Source organism: Meriones unguiculatus, chromosome 1 (genome assembly GCF_030254825.1).
Source record: "Meriones unguiculatus strain TT.TT164.6M chromosome 1, Bangor_MerUng_6.1, whole genome shotgun sequence".
Lineage (NCBI taxonomy): Eukaryota > Metazoa > Chordata > Mammalia > Rodentia > Muridae > Meriones > Meriones unguiculatus.
Window position 1 is genome coordinate 78,850,198 of NC_083349.1, and position 16,068 is coordinate 78,866,265.

The window sequence follows — 16,068 nt, forward strand, 5'->3', positions numbered from 1 at the left end:
CACCAGCACGTATCTCTCACCCCATCTCACCCCTGCCTTCTGTGGTTGCAGGGCACAGAGCTTGCATATTTGTGTTGCTGCAGCCTCAGGAAACTTAAGATGTTTGAAAACATTTGCTGCTTAAGTGAATGTTAAATAAAATTTCTCTGTCATTTAGGGACTCTCCAAGGTAGCATTTTCTGTTACTGTGACTGTTATGGACAGAATATTTCTACGCTGGAAGTTTGGAAGATGCATCCTGCCTGCCATAGTCTTCATTACTCAGGCATTTGCATCTTCAGTTGATCTCACCCCCCTGCCCCCAGGCTTCTTTAGATTCTGTGAGGCCCCTGCTCAAATCTAGAGTATCTGTGGCTTATGTTTCACTAGTTTCTTCCAGGCTGAGGACTTTGTTCTGCGGGACCTCTGCTCACACCTCTCTTGTACTCGACCACTGTATGATGGTCATTGCTGAACACTGGTTGCATTCTCCTTGAATTGTTAGCTTCTGTCTCTTTCTAAGATCCTACACCATTTAATGCATTGTGTGCTTCACTGTGTGCTTCCATGGATACTTATAGACTGAATAAATGAATGAAAAGAATGAATGAGTGAAATGAATGTATATATTTAAAAGTATCTTTTCTTTATTTTTATAATATATAACATGATATTACAGGGTATATAAAGAGCAAAGTAGGGAAATTAAACTATGTATTATACAGTTATTCTTTCCCTTCCTGTGCGCACGCACCTATGCCTGTGTCTGTGTACAAAGCCGCTAAAATTTATTGTACACCATGCCTGTAATTCCAGCTCTAGAGAGCCTTAATCAGGAGGATCACCACAAGTTTAATACTAGCCTGGGCTAAAGAGGGAGCTTCAAGTTTCAGGTGACCTTGAGCTGCCAAGGGGACCCTGTCTCAAAGACAAACAGATGGGAAAACATTTCTTTAACACAAATCCAATGTCTCTCAGAGTACCCACACATTAGATCTCTAGACGTACAGTGAGACAGAGTACCTTTAGTATTTGTTTTCGGGTTTTGGCTAGAAAGGTGGGAGCTAGTGGCACAGCTGGCAAAGTTGTTGTAATTAGCACATCATTGAAACTTGTCAAATGTCCTTAGACACCCCTGATGGGCAGAAGGAGGAGCTCACAGGTAAAAGGATGTGTGAAGAGGTGAAGCACTGACAATTAGATGCCTGGTGGTGTAAATTACTAAAAGTCTACAGGGTACCAAACAGATCAGCCTGGCACCTAGGAAGAACTCTGTGGCCTTCATTTTCCTTCAGGGCAACTCTAGGCACTTTCACAGAGGCACAAAGGTTTTGACATCCATCAAAAGCCCACTTTTGATGGGATAACACTTTTGAAACTTTGTGTTACACATAATAATATATGTCCCAGTCCACCCCTGTCCCTGCTACCCTTCCTCCTAGTTCTTGTCAGTGTTCTTTGCTCATTCCAATAAAAATCACTATTACATAGTGTCTATATTAGTTTGTGTCACAATGACCAGAGCACCTGTTAGAAACAGCTTAGTGGAAGAAAGGTGTTTTGTTTTTCTTTCTTTTCCCAGAGTTTCAGAAGGTCCCAGTGCATTGTGGGTGAGAGGCATCATGGTAGGAGTGTGTGGCAGAGGCTGTTCAGATCAAGGTGGACCTGAAGGCAGAGAGCATGCCAAGAGCCAGGGGCTGGCTATATAACATAGGACCCAGAGACAGAGTTCCCAGCCAGGCCACTTTCTAAAGCTTTCATAGCCTCTAACAGCACTCATCTCTGGGGGAATTGTAGATGCAAACTATGAAAATGCCATCTTTTGGCTGTGACCCACCATTATGTAGAACAGGGTCATTTTTAGCTCATTTACACTCATCCTCTGTCTTTACCAATCCTTTACAGTGAAACTTGTTTTTTATTCTGTTAATCAAATAGAACTCTCAAAAACTGATTAGAGTTTCTGTCCTGTTGGCATCATGTCATTTCTATTGTATATTTTTTGTTTGTTTGTTTGTTTTTTAGCTTGAAGGTTTTAAAAGTTTTTCTATTGCATTTCCTGATGCCACATGTTATAAGATGAGGATTTAGTTTGTTCAGAATCTTGCTATAATTCCCAGGTTGCACTGGTCCTCATGATCCTCCTGACTCAGCTCCCTGACTGCTGGATTATAGGTGTGTGCCACCACTTCCTGTTAACAGGAGGAGGTTTATGCTGTTATTTAATCCCTCCTGTTTCGTTTCTTGCCTTTGCCAGCTCCTCTTCTTCACTAATGTGGAGTAGGTTAGCATTTAGATTTTCTTTTTCAGGGAGAGGGCTTGCAGGCACTTTAATGGGACCATTGAACATGGCAAGTATTGAGTGACATGTATGAGGCCCCTTAGCTGGTTAATGCTACTAGAGGCTGAAGTCGGGGATTTTGACTTGCAATCTAGTGGGATTCCTGTAAGTTCAGTTATCTAATGCTTAGTGAGTTCTTTGCTAGGCATTGTATTAGGTGCCAGGTCATATTAAATAATAAGAAATTATTCCAGACAGACCTCACGCTCCACAGTCAAGGAAGGAAGTTTTACAAAACATAACTGGGTTTCAATGCTATTCTATTAAAAAAGAATAGTTATCTAATTATTATTATTTTTTATCCTGCAGGTCAGAAGTTAGGGAAAGTTATAACTAGAAGTGTCAACTTCTTAGATTAATTGACTAATTTAGTATGTGGGTGTGCCTGAGTGTATGTATGTGTGCCACGTGCATCCAGGAGCATATAGAAGCCAGAAGACAGTCTCAGATCCGCTGGAACTGGAGTTACAACAGTTGTGCACCACCGTGTGGGTCCTGGAAATCAAACCCTAGTCCTCTGCAAGAGTAGCAAGTGCTCTTAACTGCTGACACATTTCTGTAGCCCCAGAAGTGGCGATTTTAATATACCAAGAAAATAACCTAGTTAACTCATTTATAGTGATGTGCTTTCTAGACAGTCATTTAAATTGTCTATTTCAAGTTCAAATATCAAAGCAAATTGTTTAGAAGTTTACAGCCATATAATGTTTTGTGCATCTGGCAGGATTCTATGGGAGAGTATTGAACAGTTATCAGTTGTCCTTATAGGTTTGTGTAGGATTTTCACTTCACATGCCTGCCTGCCTCCCTCTTTGAAGGTCCTCTGCATGGCAGTTCGTGAACTTTCTTCTTTTTCTGCCTCCTTCAGATTTTCATCACAGTGAATTGCTTGAGTACAGATTTCTCCTCCCAGAAGGGCGTGAAAGGACTTCCTTTGATGATTCAGATTGACACATACAGTTACAATAACCGCAGCAATAAACCCATCCACAGAGCGTACTGCCAGATCAAGGTCTTCTGCGACAAGGTGAGTAAAGACAAATTTGTCAGAAAGGTTCTGTTATGGCTAGATGTTCTTTTTAATGACATTTCTCCCTTGTCGCTGTTCTCGGCCAACCACAGAGACATGGCAGTCTTTTATTCTCAAGTCCTGTTAGATATTTAGGGAGTCACCAATCCACTGTTCTTTGTCTTGGCTCTTGCTGTTTTCAGTATTTTTACCATTAATTTAATGACTGGCATTGCCCTGGGGCTTAGTTCTCTCAGGCTGATAAAACAAAATACCTGAGGCTAGGTGGTGTGAACAATAGAAATGTACTTTCTACGGAAACCTCAGCGCTATGAGTTCAGTCCCTGTGAGGGACTTCCTGGCTGCCGGTAGGCATGTTCTTTCCTTATGCTCACATGGAAGAAAAAGAGAAGAGCTCTCCTGTGTCTTTTCACGGGACACTGTCACATCAGGGATCAGCCTCATCACCTCACCAGCGTTAAGGGCTTCGCTTCAGCACATGATGGGTGAAATGAGGGAACCTTCAGTTTGTAGCATACTGTGCTTTGGTCCGAGCGTGCAGCTGAGATGACAGATCTGGAATATCCGCTGGGTGTAGACACTACTGTAGAACACACATTGCAATCTTGGCCATTTGTTGAGTTGCATGGGGCCTCACCTAGAACTTTCAGGACTAGAAACCTTGCCTACAAAATAAGTTCATCATTTCTTACACAGCACACAGTGCTTTCATCTCCATGATTGCTACTATAAACTTTAACAGAATAGTTAGAATAAGAAAGCTTCAACCCTGAAGGTCAGGTACAAGAGATGGTCACAGGTGTGAGCACGTGTACTGATCATTTGACAGCCTGTGTGAGGTCAGCCTCTGTGAGGGCAAGTAACGGAGCCTAAGGTTCTCATTGGAAAGCACCAAGGGGCCTTCTGAGGACAGGGTGTGAGGTGGGCTGGGGGAAAAAATTCTAAAGACCCTAGCTGGCTGGTGTGTGCAAAGGGACTGACATTGCTATGTTGTTTTGCATGAGAAGTTACAATGTAAAGCCCTGATCTAAGGGGAAAACCCTGTTCTGGGCAAAACTGGTAAGAGTAAAATCAGCTACTGGAGTGGGCAAACAGGTGGCCGGGAAAGAAAAGCACAAAAGAAAATTAAGATAGGAAGGGACACTCTCCTGGTTAGTTTTTGCCACACAGCTGGAGAGTTTTCTCGTAAGAGAAGGGCCAACCGAGAAAATTCCTCTAGCAGATTAGCATGTGTGTAAGTCTAAGGAGCAGTTTCTTGATTGATGGGTGATGTGGAAGGGCTTAGCTTACTAAGGGCTTAGCTTGCTAGCCCTGGGCAGGAGATCCTGGGTATATAAGAAAGCAAACTGAGCAAATCTTGAAGAGCAAGCCAGTACGAGACATTTCTTCATGGTCTCTGATTCTGTTCCTGCCTCCAGGTTCCTGCCTTGAGTTTTTCTCCCTCAGTGATGGCCTGCACCTGTAAGAGGAAGTAAGCCCTTTGCTCTCCAGGTTGCTTTTGCCGTGGTCTTTATTGTAACAATAGAAAGCACACAGAAATGTCTATCTATACTCTGTATTTATATACAGAGTAGGCCATCTTATAAAACAGAAGACTAGGGGCTGGCTCAGTCCTAAAGAACACTTGCTGCTCTTGAAAAGGACTCAGATTCAGTTTCCAGTAACTGACAGCTTTACAGCCATTGGCAACTCCAGTTTCAAGGGATCTGGTACCCTCTTCTGGCCTCTGTGGGCACCAGGCACTCATGTGGTGCATGTACACATGTGCAAACAAAACACTCCCCAAAATAAAATGAATAAACCTTAAAGCAACAATAACAGTGCACTTCTTTGTATTACTGTGTGAACATTTAAGAAGAGGGATTGTAGGTTACAAGCCTCAGGGGAGAACTGTCCTGGCTTCTCATGTTGCCCAAAGTGACTCCGAAAATAGCCCCCCCCCAAAAAAAAACGCATTTCATTAAAAACAAGATTAAGGTCAGACCAACTTCCTTATGAACAGTGAATGAACATCATGAAGCTACTACCACCCAGCAGATGAAAAACAGCCCAATATCTCAAAGTGAGCCAATGAATCTCGCTAACAGGAAGCTTGAAAACCATGTATATGAAGAATAGACCTATGCTTGAGCTCAGGCAAGAACTTGCAATAGAAGCAGAAGTATTCCATAATGTACGAGAAGCAGCTAGTGGCTAGGCCAGTGACAGGTCATAAGGAGGTGCAGGTGGGAAAACAGCGCAGAATAGAAGGAAATTATAAAAGAGAGGAGTGAACATACCACAGACAAGAGCTAGAGATGACTGAATATTTGTAGAACAGTGGTCATTGAGAAGAACAAACCAAGAAAAAAAAAAAAACAATAAACTCCCAAGCAACAGAATACAACAAATGCAAAAATGGTACATCAGAACCATGGGAGAGTGTTTATACCGTGCTGGGGGAACTGGCTCAGGAAAACAATATGAAACAACAGCTATCAGATGGGCAGAGTGGCACACACCTTTTAACCCAGCACTAGGGAGGCAGAGGCAGGTGTGTGTCTGTAAGTTTGACCAGCCGTGTCTATGTAGTGTGTTCCAAGACAGCCAGTGAGACTCTGTCTCAGGGGGTTAAAAAAAGAAAGCATAGCTATCAGACTTTGAAAAGATGAAAACTATTCTTTGGGCATTTAATTAAAGGAAAATAAATAATTAGAAGTGAATAGGGATATTTTTATTATCAAAAATTTCAACAGTAATACTCTATCAGGAGAAAATAGTTATCTGAATAGAATAAAGTAAACCAAGGACTTTTTTTCTACCCAATTAACTCCAATGTAAAGAATATAGAAAAACACAAACTTCAAATAAAACATAAACGACAATATAACATCCCAATTCTGGTGAATATTCCTTCTCCCTAAATCTAGTAGAGAATAAACTCTAGACATGGAATGTGAAAGCACAGGTGATATGCTGATGGAGGGCACACAGTTATCTGTAAATCGGAGAGTGCAGACATGTAGCCATCATGTAGCCATCAGTGTGGCCTACTACTACTACTTAGTCATAGGATGACTACTGAAAAGCTCAATAAACTGCAGGGAAATGGCTCAGTGGATAAGAGTACTTTTTATGTAAGCACAAGGCCCTAAATTTGAATCCTTACCACTAGTATAAAAATCTGGGCGTATTGCATGTGCCTGTAACATTGGGATTGTTTCTGAGGCATGTGGGTGTCCAGCCACTCACTGTAGCTTAAATGTCAAACTTTAGGTTCAATGAGAGACCTGTCTCAAGGCAATAAGTCAGGGCATAATAGAGGAGGACATTCCAAATGCTTCTCTGGCCTCAGAACACACTGAAGGACACTTGCACACAACACACATACATACAAGTGAGGTAACAAAGACAGTGTAATCTCACTGGCTGCTTATAGGTATACACTGGTGACTACTTCAGATTAGATGATGGAGAAGAGAAATGAAAAGAGGCCCATAGCTAATTCCATGCTACCCTTCATTCTTAAAGCTACACCAGTCTGTTTTAAATTGCCTGTTATAGCAATGAAATAGCACAGGGAGGAATGTGTCCCTGTGAGCCAAGAGAAGTGACAGCAGAGAGGAAATGGTTAAGAGAAGATAATAAAAGCCACTGGAATTGCACTGTAGGCACAGCTGTATAGCCCTTATAGAACCGAGGGACAGTTAGGTAGCCTCCAGAGCCCAGAGGCCATTTGACGCAACACTCAGTGAGTACATACACATGGGTCAAAGGCACTTGGCTGGACTCACGCAGCAGAGGAGCTGGGTCCAGACATAGATCTGTCTCAGTTCAGACTCCTTGAATCAATAGCTAACTTTATACACTGAATGTGAGAGTGACTACTGATCATTCAAAAAACCCAAAACTAAACAAACACACACACAAAACCCCAAACTTGTAGGGAGGAGAGTATTGCACTGTGGTTGTGAGCCTATGTCATAGAGGAAAAGAGGCTTTAAGGGATAAAATGGGCTCATTATACCAGTTGTTTGCCAATTAAAAAAAAAAACAAACCTATTTTCATTCAGTTATTTTTCCTTTCAGTGAGAAAGGATGAGAAGGGGAATGTGTACGTTCCCTACCTGCCCCAAAGCTTTGTTTTTGAAGTCACATGGCGGGGCCTTAGGCTAGGAAAAGGTGGTTGGAAAAACCATTTACTTGTATGGCTATGATTTTAAACATTGAAAACCCAGAATGGATCACTCTCATGTACGCTTTGCCAATAAGAAAGGTCACATTCCTAATAGTTCCTGTTTTAAATGCCCTAATGAAGCATGATGGATTGGCATTTTTTTTTCAAGCAGTGAGTGATGACATAGGTTTCTGTATATTGCAGTGTTAAGGAGTGGGGAATGTCAAGAAACTCACATGAAGAAGAGTCTTAGGACCTTGTGGATGGGTTAACTGTAATTGCATCAGCTGCATCAAATTTGCCCTCTTAAATGAAATGGACTTCTTCCCTAAGTGTAGAAGTAATGTTTTCTGGAAGTTTTGGCGACAAGTACTCCTAGGAAATAAAGTGATGCAAGATCTTGGTGGAGGCAGATCTGTCTGTACTGAATGTGTAGTGCTTTTTTGGGTCTTACTGAAATCACAGCTTTATTTAGAAATGAGAATGACAGTTCCCCAAGAGTGTATAATGTGTTTCTAGTTCCTGAAAACTATACTGCACATATATAATTTTTTCCAAAAATACGCTTAATTCATTTTATGATCTTGTATAAAACCCCATATGTGGTAGCCACAGCTGGAGCCTAGGTCCTCTGAACTCTGGTGAGGGTTTTCTCAAGGTGGTCCATGAATTCCTGATGAGGTTATTTGATGAACACAGTCTTTCCCAGAGGTTCCAGGATCAAGAAGCTGTAGGACTTGGAGATGGCATGAAAGGTGGCCTTGATGGAGTTGCCCAGGGTGGCAGTGCAGCCCTGTCTTATGTTGGCGGTCATTAATACTGGCCATACTTAGCAGCTTTCTGGACACAGGAGCAGAGATGATGCCAGTGCCTCTCGGTTGGGGGGGACTCAGCAGTGTGGAACCACAGCTTCCTGTCACTCTGCATGGAACAATGTGGGGCTTGCCAATCTTGTTCCCCAACTAGCCTTTCCATACAGAAAGAGTGGAAAGCTTGGCCAAGATGATAGCCCCTCGGGTTTTGATTGGCTATATCCTTGGACCACTTAATACCAGGGCCAACATAACTATTCTAGTCCCCAATAGCAACTAAAGCCTTGAACTGGGTCCTCATTGCAGCATCTACCCTGGCAAGATCTTCAGAATCTCATCTTTTGGGGATGCTCTCAGGAAAAAGCTGATGGTCTAGGATTCCTTAATGGGTGGGGAGAAGAGGTAAATTGTCTCCAGGAATTCTATTTTCAAGTCCTTGACCAGGTGGCCCAGCTTGGTGACAGGGATCCACTCCTTGTCTTTGGCTTTACCTCCAGAAGCCTCACAGCTTCTATTATAACCTCAGTCCCCAAGGCTACTGCCAAGTCCTCTGCAGAAGCTGTTGTGGCCTTCCAAGCCTGGACCAGAGGTATTCTGCATCATCCACTGTTTGCTGTTTTCCTGAAGAGGAGGATGATATAGATAATTCTTAAACAATTCTTTCTTGGCTATTCTCAGAAATAGCACAAATAAAACCATTCTTTAAAAGTAAAATTTCTTGGGCTGTACCCATTTTTATTGGTTACTTTTCTCGTGCTAAGATAAAATGCCATATGGGTCCAGAGGGTTGAGTTTATCATGGCAGGTGAGGCATAGCAGTGTGAAAGTAAGCATGAAAGTAGGAGCAGGAAGATGAGATGCAGGCATAGTGCAGAGAGAGAAAGTGGAGTGAGGTTTTAAACTCTCTTAAGCCCACCCCCAGTGATGCACTTTCTCCAATGAGCCTTTCTCCAATGATGCCAGCTTCCCAGGAATCACCACCAACTGGGGACCAAGTGTTTGCATACCAGGCTCTGGAGAATGTTCTCATTCAGGTCATTGCACTATCTGTCTGAGTTAGCCGTCTAGCACTGGGATAAAGCCCATGACCAAAAGCAGCAGGTGGGAGAGTGGGCTTGTTTCGTCTTATTCTTCCAGGGCACATCACAGAGTGAAGGCAGGGAAGGAGCTCACAGCAGGAACCTGGAGGCAGGAACTGAGGCAGTGGTTATGGAGGAGAGCTGCTTACTGACTTGCCCTGCTCCTGCACACCCCCTCTCCCCGGCTTGCTCAGCTTGCTTTCTTAGATCCAGGAGCCTGTGCCATGGCCGACACCACTGCCAGCAGGCTGGGCCTTTTCTCATCCATCAAGAAAATGCTCCACAGGCATTTTCTCAGTTGAGATTCTCTCCTATGACTTTAGCTTGTGTCAAGTTGATCAACAAACAAATAAAACAAAACAAAAACACAGCAAACTAACCAGGGCAATATTCAGCATGATGAGTGTTTTTCACATGACACTAATACTTAAAAATAACACAAAATTTGACAATGAAAAAATAATTTGTATAATTTTGGGATGTGTCTTGAGTGAACTATAATTTATAGGGGTAGATAATACATATTTGTATGGAATACTGAATTACACATAGCTTCCAACACATGGCAAAGTGCTCTGTATGTATCTAAGAAAAAATGTTGCCATTTCCCACTCCAAACTTGAAGTTGGTTTGAGCAAGGTGTTATTGGGGGCATTTAGAATTGATTTCTCTTTGTTTAAACACAAAGGCTCTACAAAAATCTGTGTTATTTTGATGAGTTTTTTGTAGTCGGTGTATCTATATTTCTCTATGTTGTCCCTCTTGCTGTGGATTTCCATGGCCTGTAAGTATCAATGACACCTCAAAATTTAATGTAAAATAGCATAAGAACTGCTATTTCTTTGGTAGTTTTTGGTATGAAAGGTGCATTGTGATTGTCTGAGTCCCATCTATGGAAAACAGCAGTGGCCCATCCTTCAAGAACTCCCTCCAAAGCCATGGTGCTCTTGCTGAACCCAAGTCCCCACTGTATCCTAGTCTTGTCTGGCTTTCTGCTCTAAGTCAGTAAGACCAGTAAGAGTCAGTGTGACCAAAAGTGTATTTGGTTTGTCTGAAGGGTGCAGATTACTGGGTGCTTTATGTGGTGTGTGTCACTGTTTCCTAAACAGACTGCAAGGAAAGAGACTGTTAACATGGACCTAGGAAGCAGGTTTGGCTTGGTGTCCTGTGAATGTCACCTGTGAATTGTGAATTCATGGTGTACTTGAATTCTGCTGAAGCCAGAATGGAGGAAGCTGTGCTGGATGCCTTTCTGGGATCAGGAGAGGAAAACAGGTTAAGAAATGGCCCAAAAGAAATATGAACAGCAAATGATGCTGACACCAGGGGCAGCTGATCAGGTAGTGGAGCAGGAGAAGGCCTTGAATTTGGCTAATAAGAAGTCAAATTACAAAGAACAGGAGCACAGAAGTGAGTGAATGCATGTTTCTCCTACGTGGTAGAGTGAGCACCATCTCTAAGCATACAGGGAAATACGATAATTTCATGTGCAGAGTGATCCCGCATCTTTGTGTGGCTACAAAAATGCCCCCTTTATTTCTTCCTGTGATGATTTTTGAAAAAATTCATAACCATAGGCAGAGGAAAACTTGCCCTGGGAAGTGGCACTTGCCTGAAAGCTGTCTGTGCCTAGGAGCGGACGCCATGGGCCAGTGCTTAGGCTGTTCTATTAATAGCACTGAGCTACCCAGCAGGTGACACTGGGCCAGAGAACTCAGCCTGTTCTTTCCCCATGGATTCAAAAGCCAAGTTCATGGAGTAGGCATGAGACAGGAAGAGGCAGCAATCCGATGAGCTGGCCTTACAGGTCAGAATGTAGCATGAAGATCTGTGAGTGTTCTCATTTTGCTGAGGCAGGAGGCTTCCTGGCTTCCTCTTCCCATCTTCATGCTGTGTGTGAGAGAGAGAAAGAAAATGAGAATATTCTTTTATGCTCTGAAAACATACCTTGCTTGGTCTCTGTTTTCCCCATCAGGGAGCAGAAAGAAAAATCCGAGATGAAGAGAGAAAGCAGAATAGGAAGAAAGGGAAGAGCCAGGCCTCCCAAACCCAGTGCAACAACTGTAAGTCAACCCCTCCCCAATGCTGATTGTAGCCAGCAGGGTCCTTTGAAGAGACAGAAGAAGCTGGCTACAGGGGAAGGTACGAAGGCTCCAGGTGTGGCCTGCTTTGCCCCTACAGTGCAGACAGGGGCAGCGTTGACATGGAAAGCAAACAGAAGTCCTCCGCGGTACACACAGGACAGCTGGAAGTGGAGGAGCCTTCTACCCTCATTGTACTTCCCAGAATCCCATGCTCTTTTTGTTTATTTGGGCCTGGGGAAGGGCATTTGAAGCATAATCTAGGCTGCTGGGAAAGCTTTGGGGGAGGATCATGAACTTGGCTGACAGTGTTCATGTGTGCATAGCCCTGTTCTGTGGTTGTTGTGGTTTCGTGCAGCCTCTGACGGGAAGCTGGCCGCCATACCTTTACAGAAGAAAAGTGACATCACGTACTTCAAAACCATGCCTGACCTGCACTCGCAGCCCGTGCTCTTCATACCAGATGTTCACTTTGCCAACCTGCAGAGGACTGGACAGGTACTACTTTTGCTCACAGCCTCCTACTGCCCTCCTCAGGGTGTGCTGGTGTGTACGCAGAACAGGCCACAAAAATAAACTCAAGCAGCAGGGGAATGGCAACACAAAAAGTAGGTTTTTACAGAAAACATTGTCTTGGGAGGAAATACTGGCATGCTAAGGCAAAGAAAGGTGTGAGCTGTTATTAGAGCATTGTTGACAACAGGACAGGAGAAAGCTCCTCATCTGCCTGTTCAAGTTGTGGTGTCTGTGAAGCAGACTCGGTCAGTGCACATATCGCCACCTAGTGGTGAGAGGTAAAACTGTTTCATACATTTCATACATACATTTGCCCAGAGGAGAGAAATTAAGATCTTGTCAACAATTTTTTCCTTAGCAAATTAGTAGTTCTCATTGAGTGGATAAATCATTAGTCATCTGAGGGAAAAAGAGTGTTAGATCTTCCTTCAAAAACACAATAGCCAAGTCCTATGGTTATATCTACAAATGAAATGAAGGATTGGAAATCAAATAAATATTCAATAATCATTATGACAGCTTAGTTTTGTGGAAGATTATGCAGACACTGAAATTTAATGATGAAAACTATGCATCCACAGGAGAATTAATTATAATTTTGTTCAATAAAAACTAAAAGGGTACTGGTGTGCTGGGTCTAGCACTCCAGTGCTGACGGAGCTGAACTGGAGCTTGCTCAGGGTTTTTCCTGTGCTAACTGAAGACTGGTCCTCTATAAGGGAAGGTTTACAGAATTCTCGGGTGATGCTGATGTTATTTCCTTTACTCTTTAAGGTTACTTCTCCCAAGGGAGAAATGAAAACTGGAGAAGAAAGAAAAGATGTTTCTTAGCATCAGCCCGAGTTTGTTTTGGCCATACTAATTGGGACTTTAATTTTGCCTCGTTTTGTTTTCTTTTGAATCCAGAATCCTTAGCTGAAAGGATTGTTTTGAGAAATAGGAGCATTATGACAAACTCAAGTCCCCTCACATTCTAAGTGCTGGGACTTGACATCAGCCTGATTTCTCAATCTTGCAGCTTCTCCTTTTTCTGGAGAATGTTTTATATAGTGACAAGGCAGCTGTACAAGCAGAGGATCATGGTGTGGGGGGGGGTTGCATGTGTGCATATGCATGAGTGTGTGTGTTTATTTGTTTCTCGGTTCATGATATAATATGATAATAAATATATTCATACTTTTTGCATGGAGTACATTTCTACTAAAATTCATTTTAACATTTCTATCTTGTCTTATTACATAGGAACCAATATATAAGAGGAAAGAATATGAATATTGTATCTTTTCCAGAAAAGACAGCCAGCAAGGCTGTGTGTGTGAGAGAGAGATGGTTGCCTGCATGTGGCACCACTGTCTGGCACTGTCTGCAGGATACTTCAGTTTCTCTAATTCTGATTGTGCTTGCCACTGCTCGTTCCTAATGACACTTGTCCTTGGAGATCGTCCTTTTGCCACATGACCTTTAGAGCATGAAGAGAGTTAATGAATGAAAAACTGAAATAAAAAGAGGAAGATGTGGCTCCCCTTAAAGTGTGGAGATTTTTATTGTATATGTAAAGGACAAAGCAGGCAGAGGGAGGAGTCCAGGCTGAACATGGCCAGCTGACTAAACGGGCAAGGAGAGAGAAGTAAGAGAGAAGCCAAGAGCTGCCACCAGGTTCAAGAGGCAAAGAAAGCCAAAATGGCTGAGTTACATGCTGTTGGAACAGGAAGTCCAGCCAAGAGAGGAGTGTAGGGGAGGGGTTGGGGTGAGGTATGTTGAGAGGAGCCACAGGTCCTGAGGGATGCTGGCCCGATTTGATATGTGAAATAGGCATCCCAGTTAAATATTTGTCCACCAGTTTCTTTGCTGACAGTTTACCCTTACATTTCTGTGGTGATGGGAAACCAGGGTAAGCCCCCTTTGACGAACAAACACCCGGGAGCCAGCACAGCCTTTCTAGAGAATGTGTTTAGATCTTACCAACAGATTTTCTTATTGTCAGGAGCAACATTTGGCAGAGAGCCAGAGTAACCTGATCAGATCAGACCAGCTTAAGCTAGAAATAGTCACATTTCTGAATTTACTTTATAAAATCTAACACACACACCATTGCTAATCAAATGTATCTTTTTTCCTCTTCACAGATAGTTTGTACAGTCAGACAACTCATTCAGATTTCTGTTTTATCCTGTCTGACATGAGCCTCTTGTTTTCCCCACAGGTGTATTACAACACAGATGACAAACGAGAAGGGTAAGAGCAGTCCTTCATTCTAAGCACATAATGTTTGTTTGTGGGGTGGCAATGCACCTTCCCAGCCTGGGCCGCCCTGGGCAGGAGATGGGACCTTCCCGTGTGCTGTGACCTAGAATGGAGAGAGGGGCAACAGGTGGTCACCTTTTCCTGCAAGCCCATCTTCTGTGCCTTCCCTTTCTCCCTGTGATCTGCCTTTGACTAAATGGTAATTTTGCAAATGTGGCCCATCCCTTCTAGTGCACTGTTTGTTGAAATCTTTCTGATAGCTCTTGCTTCCCATCGTTTCATCTCAGCACAAGATCTGGTTGAGAGTGTAAAAGCCTTTCCTGCTTTCAAAGCTGCCCGAGACACAAACAGCTCCTGAAGCCTTACTCAAGGTGTTGAATGGGGCCTGAGTAGATTGAGAACCTGTTCACTGCCCTGTGGGTTTGGGGTAGGAAGTTGTCTTCTGTATCTTCCAGATGTGTCTCTCTGGCCCCATCTTTGCAGAGAATATATGCCCACCTATAAATGTTTAGGGGTAGCTAACTCTTCAGTGTAGTTTCTTTCCTTAACTCATTTTATATACTCAGAAGCTTGCAGGTATGAAAGGGCTGTTTTAAGGTCACGAGATGACTCTTCTCGGACACAGTAATGTTGGTAGCACATTCTCACGGGGTAGGTGTTGAGCTGCCTTCTATTTGAATATTGCCAGTGACGAATGCTCTCTGCATATGAGGAAGCTCATTATATTATTTCTAAGAGCTGGGTGGTTTCAGCTTTTAGAGTTTAAAGGAGGAAAACTGTACTTTGGCTTATTCTTTTGGAACAACATAGGGCAGAGGCAGTGGCAGATGCCAGAGCTGTTCCTCTGTGGCCTCTACCAGTTAGAGAATGTCATTTAGGCTTCCAGTCTCTTGAATGACACTGCCTATGTTTAGTATGATCTTCTCTGGTTAATTAATTCTTTTTGGAAACATCCTGACAAACATACCCAAGAGTGTGTTTTACAAATCTTCTTAGGGTCTCTCATTTCATATTGGTTAACAGTTGAGATTATCATAGCACGTTCTCTCTGATAACAGTGTTCAACTTCTGTCCATTCACTCCTGCTCTGTTCTCTGGATAAGCCTTTTCCACCCTCAACATTCAAACTTCTATTCTTCCCTGAAACTGTTCTTAGTTAAAATATAATTTTATCTTTTAATATCTTAATTTCTCTCATGGGAGACTACTAAATTTATACAACAACAGCAAAAAAGGAGCATTTTGCCTCTGTGTAGGTTTGTGTACCAGTTGCATGCCTATTGCCCATGAAGGCCAGAAAATGGCATTGAATCCCTGGAACTGGAGTTACAGATGATTATGAACTGTGCTATGGATGCTGGAAATTAAACCCAGGTCCTCTGGAAGAGCAGCCAGTGCTTTTAACCTCATAGTTCTCCAGCCTGACCACTAAGTTGGTTTTGTTTTCTTTTTATTTGCTTTTGTTTTCTGAATACATGTGTTTAGAACCTCCTGAATTGCAGATTATGTTGGGAACTCTCTTATAATCCAAAGGCTATATTTTTCTCTTAAAGCAGGCTAAAACCACATTCATTCCTTAATATATATTTTATGCTTATTGTTTGCATTAGTTGTGTATACCTAACATCCCAAGATAAATTTCCTACAAACCATAGTCAAACTTTCCCATTCCTATGTAAAACACTTCATAATTGGTGAAGGAAGTATAGCTGATATCGCTGGCTTTATTCCTGAAGCAGAAGTTTTCAAGTGACAGACCAAGGGCCAGATCTTCTTTTGGTGGGGGTGGGGGTGGGCAGGGTCTCAGTCTGTAGCCCTAGCTGCCTGGAA

At 42.8% G+C, this 16,068-nt stretch overlaps 1 protein-coding gene across 1 annotated transcript in view; it reads left to right on the forward strand.

The window, feature by feature from the left end:
- The window catches only part of LOC132652402 (grainyhead-like protein 2 homolog), a 55,592-nt gene that overhangs the window by 20,433 nt on the left and 19,091 nt on the right, over positions 1-16,068 (forward strand). Inside the window, exons 3-6 of the mRNA XM_060377784.1 lie at positions 3,189-3,347; positions 11,373-11,460; positions 11,837-11,976; positions 14,198-14,229. Coding sequence (XP_060233767.1) covers positions 3,189-3,347; positions 11,373-11,460; positions 11,837-11,976; positions 14,198-14,229 — 419 coding nt within the window. The remainder of the gene's footprint in view (positions 1-3,188; positions 3,348-11,372; positions 11,461-11,836; positions 11,977-14,197; positions 14,230-16,068) is intronic.